Below are 4,752 nucleotides of genomic sequence, written 5' to 3'. Positions count from 1 at the left end.
CGCCCCTTAACCTCCCCGCACCTGCTCCCCCTGGTCTCCCCGCTCCCTGGGATCCTCTGCGGCATTTACTGGAGTTCTGACCAGAGGAAAGTGCTCCTGGGACTGAAAAGTGTTCAGACCTGGACCCTTAGGGGCACTGATAAAAATTCAGTCTGGACACTAGTCATGGGGGCTTCTGGAGCATACTAGGGTGCTGGGGCATCTGTGTCCAAACAGGAGGCAGGTCCCTGATGTCCCAACAGAGTGCATGGCCCAAGGGCGGGAGGACTGACCAACCTCTTATCAGCCCGGCTGTCTAACCCCCGAGCCTGGGGCAATCCTCCTGACCTCCTCCCACTTCCCCAAAGCCCAGTATAAGGGCAGCTTCTGTGTGCCAACAGCCAGAGGCTGACAGCGGAGGCTTCAGACTCTCAGGAGGTAAGTGCTCCCTTGGCTTCCCCAGAAGGACAGGTCCAGGGCTGGGAAGAACCCGGGCTCTATATGGGAAACACCAGGGAATCTGGTCCTTTCCACCATAATGACCATTGTCTTCCCCTTCTTCCCCAGTGTGTCAGACTCTGACCCTGAAGGTGAGCACACCTGTTCCTGTAGGACTGATGGTCTGAGCTGAGTGCTGTCCCAGGGAGCAGACCTGCTCTCAGGAACAGGTCTCCCCTGTTCTTTTTCTGATCCTCCAGCTCAGGGTCTGTTCACTGGTGGACAAGGAAGCTCTCTAGTTTTCCCTTTAATCTACCATTTGAGCAAACACTGCCTCTCTGCTATGTTCCAGGTGCGGTGGAGACACAGGGAAGTCCCCAGTAGGGAACGTGGAGCTGTGCGTCTGTCACAAGACTGCAGGGACATGAAAGGCTGCCTACTCCTGCCCCTTCTGCTGCTGGGGACAGTTTCTGCTCTCTATCTGGGTGAGTCTTCCCGTTCCCTTCTCATCCATCTTCCCCTCTTTTTTCTGCACTGTTTTTTGCTCCTTGGGTCCAGGGCCACAGGCCCCCGTTCAGCTGCCCCATCCCATCTCTAGTTCGATTTCCCCTGGACCCAGAACTGTGACCTGAACCTTTATCAGGGCTCCTTTGCAAGGAAAATCACCCACCTGTGAAGATGAGAGCTTCTCACCTCTCTCACTCCCAAATGACCCGCACGTGGTGTCAGCTGGCATCAGGTTCTCAGGCATTTGTGTGTGTGATGCAAGAATTCTGGCTCATCCAACCCCCAAGGGATCCTTCCAGTCTTTGGTTCCAGATGGCATCCCTAGGAGGACAGAGTGGAGCCATCAGTGCTGTCCATGGTCCTGGAGGAAGGTGGTGCCTGCTGATGGTGGGTTATTATTTTTTTCCCAGAGAATGATGCCCCCCATATGGGAAGTCTGGAGACACAGGCAGACCTGAGCCAGGATCTGGAAGGTTCAGGGGGGCAGGAAGGAGAGCTGTCCCTGCGTGGTGAGGTGCTTGAGTCGGGGGGAGAGGAGGCCGAGGACCTCCAGGATGATGATGGGGACTCAGACCCAGATGACTTGGATGAGGACGTGCAGTGCCCCAAGGAAGAGGAGACAGTGCAACTTCCAGCCACTTCTGAGTGCAAGAGTTGCCGCTACAGGATGGTGCTGACCCCGAGGAAGTTTAAGAATGCTCAGGTATATGGCAGCGAGGCTGCTACCGGGGACCAGGGATGGAGAGACAGGATTGGATTCAGTGTTCTGTTTCTTATTATTTAGACTAGTGGTTCTCTTAGCTTAATATGCATCAGAAAAGAAAGTGAAAGAAAGAAAGTGAAGTTTCTCAGTCGTGTTCGACACATTGTGACCCCATGGACTGTAGCCAAACAGGGTCGTCTGTCTATGGAATTTTGCAAGCAAGAGTACTGGAGTGTGTTACCATTTCCTTCTGCAGGGGATCTTCCCAATGCAGGGATCAAACCCAGTTCTCCCACATTGCAGGCGGATTTTTTACCAGCTGAGCCACCAGGGCAGCCCAAATAAAGGCACAAGAGATGGGATTCACGGGGAGCAGTAGATACCTGATTTCTGATTTGCAAATGGATGTGGGTTCTGTCCTGGAGACTCAGGAACTTAACATGAAAACAGTGAATTTTCTCTCCCGCCTGTTCTCTCTGCAGAGAGTCTGCAGGAGGTGCTACCGAGGCAACCTCGCCTCCATCCACAGCTTGAATGTCAACTATTCCATCCATCGCTTGACAGTAACGACCAACCAAGCACAGGTCTGGATCGGAGGCTTCATCAGAGGTTGGGTAAGTGAGGGGCCAATGTCCAAGGAGCGGGAGCTCTTTCTTTCTGTCCTTTTTAAAAAGGTTGGTTTAATACTGGGAATCAGTCCCCTATCTTCTAAAAGCCTTTTTCTTTTATTCATATTTGGGTGCACCCGGGCTTTCTCTAGTTGTGCTGGGGCACCCTCTGGCTGTGGGGCATGGGTTTCTTATTGAGGTGGCTTTGCCTGTTGGGGTGCACAGAACTGAGAGCCCCTGCTCAGCAGTGGGAGCACAGGTGGGTTTCTGCGGCACGTGGGGCCTTCCAGGACCAGGGACCGAACCACGGCTCCTGCACGGGCACGCAGCTCCTTCACCACTGGACCATGAAGGAAGTTGTTTCTGGTTGCCTCATGGCACCACCGGCTCCCAGAGAACCCCATCCTGGCACGGGAAGCTGGCTTGTGCTGACCTAGGCGCCATGATAACTGAGCGCTTCTCTTCCTCAGCCATGTTCAGTGGCCTCACACTTGCAGCGTGAGATCCGCCATGGTGGATGCAGTTACACCAACGAGATGGACAATTATTATAAATCAGGGTTCTTCCTTTCCTCTGCCTCTCATCTTCCACCAAAGCTGGTGGGAAACGTCTATCAGCCCATCCCTGGAGTCAGGAGGTGGAGCTCATTCCCAGCCTGTGCGTTACTGGCTGGGTGCCTGCCTCTTATTCCAGTGTCCGCATCTCTAAGCGGGTCCTTCTCTCAGAGTGACCCTGGGGACTGTGGCTGAGGAAGTGCTGTCATATTGCTGCTCAGGTGTGGTCCAGGGACCAGCAGTACCAACATCGCCGGGTACTTGTTGAAATACAGGATCCTGGGCTGCACCCCAGACCTCCTGAATCAGAATCCACATTTCCACCTGGTCCCTAGGAGATGTGTCTGCTCAGTGAAGTGTGAGAAGCCTGCTCTGTGTGAGAGCTGGAAGTGATGTTTGCTCTTCCATGTCATTGCCTGAAAACGTTCAGGGATGGGTCTGTATGGTGGCGTCCTAGCCAGGTGACACAATGAGAGGAGATTATAGACACAGTGTCCAGAGGGGATGCTCAGGGGCCTTTCAGGAGCCCCCGCACCTGTCTTCCTGGACCTCATCCCTCTGACCCAGCCTCTCTCCTCTCTAGTCATGTTACAGGAGATTTCACTGGACCGATGGGAGTCAGTGGAATTTTGCCCACTGGGCTGCAGGACAACTGAAGTCTGGGAGAGGCCGCTGTGTAGCCCTGTGCACCAGAGGTGAGTGGGCTGGGCGCTCGGACAAGTGGGGCGGTGGACTCGCACACACGCCCCTGTGAGCTGCACAGACACGCCTCCCCCTAGAGAACCCCGCCCTGTGTGTGAGCAGGGCTGAGGTGCAGGGATCCTCAGAGCCACAGTGAGGGGTCCTGGACGGGGCTGGGGCTCTGTGTCCTCCAGACTCAGCGAGGCTCCTGCCCTTCCTCTGACGGGACGGTGACAAGGAGTGAGTGTGGGACAGACGGGAGGGACACTCGGGAATGGGAGGTGTGGCCGAGGGACACGGGAAAGACGTGGGAACTAGGGCCAGCTGACAGATGATTCCGCAGCTCCCAACAGCATGGCTGCCCAATGAGTGAGAGTTTAGAACAGGGGCGAAGACCATGCGGGCCGGAGTCAGATGGCCGAGGTCCACAGCTGGCTCTGCCACGTGTCTGCTGAGATCAGGGCAGGTTATCACTCCCCCGAGCCTCACTTTTCCCATCTGTGCAATGGGAGTGCTGACAGCACTGACCTCGTGGCGTCTCTGTGAGGATGAAAGGACAGTCCATAGGAAGCCCTTAGCACACTGCTTCTGCCAGGGAAGGGAACGATGGTCGTGGCTAGCTGGGAAGTGGGGAGACATCCGGCCCTCAGCTTGGTAGGAAACAGTGACCTGTCAGGTGCGTGGGGCTGGGGTGGGGAACGCAGGCCACACTCAGGTGGGGAGCTGACATCCCTGTGCTCTCTGCCGCCAGGGGGACGCTGGCGACGAGCTCCGTGCAGAAGGCGGCTGCCGTTCGTCTGCTCCTACTAAGCCGGACGCGGAGACCCTGCCCCATGCCCCCCTGCCTGACGGTCTCACCCTTGGCTCCCGACCCCCCAGCCTCCCCGGGTCATAAAGGCATGTTCTCACAGCATCTCCAGACTCTGGTTTCTTTACTGCACATGTTGGACGAGGCCCCTGGGTTGGAGAATCCTGGAAGCCCTAGTTCTGTCTTTGCAGGCAGGGCCGGGGAGACTTTGAGAAGTAACAGCTGGAGCGGGTCTCCTGCCAGCGGGGCAGAAGCGGGTGGCACTGGGGAGTTTCACTGCAGTGGCCCCTGGGGGCAGAGTGGGGACCGGGCCGGGTCCCGCTCCTGAAGGCCCCCCACCAGCATCTGGGGGAGGACGCCTCTGTTGAGGGGCCCTCTTGGTTTGGACTCAATAAGGCCCGCCGTTTAGGCGCAGAGTGGTGGCTTTCCACAACGCAGGGCTTGTGTCAGATTGGAGAACTGGGAGGAGCCTGA

At 56.5% G+C, this 4,752-nt stretch overlaps 1 protein-coding gene across 1 annotated transcript; it reads left to right on the top strand.

Annotated features, from left to right (window-relative positions):
* The first annotated feature begins 395 nt into the window (after positions 1 to 395).
* Positions 396 to 4,373, top strand: LOC129554152 (proteoglycan 3-like). The gene is made up of 6 exons (XM_055422774.2): positions 396 to 417; positions 770 to 902; positions 1,335 to 1,627; positions 2,110 to 2,241; positions 3,373 to 3,484; positions 4,222 to 4,373. Exons 2-6 carry the CDS (start codon positions 842 to 844, stop codon positions 4,278 to 4,280), a joined length of 657 nt encoding a protein of 218 aa, XP_055278749.2. The 5' UTR covers positions 396 to 417; positions 770 to 841; the 3' UTR covers positions 4,281 to 4,373.
* The last annotated feature ends 379 nt before the right edge of the window (positions 4,374 to 4,752 follow it).

This window comes from Moschus berezovskii, chromosome 14, assembly GCF_049115385.1.
Source record: "Moschus berezovskii isolate FMDL1 chromosome 14, NW_MosBer_1.0, whole genome shotgun sequence".
In the NCBI taxonomy this organism is placed as follows: Eukaryota; Metazoa; Chordata; class Mammalia; order Artiodactyla; family Moschidae; genus Moschus; species Moschus berezovskii.
Note: the sequence above shows the minus strand (reverse complement) of the source record. Positions and strands in the feature narration are given on the sequence as shown.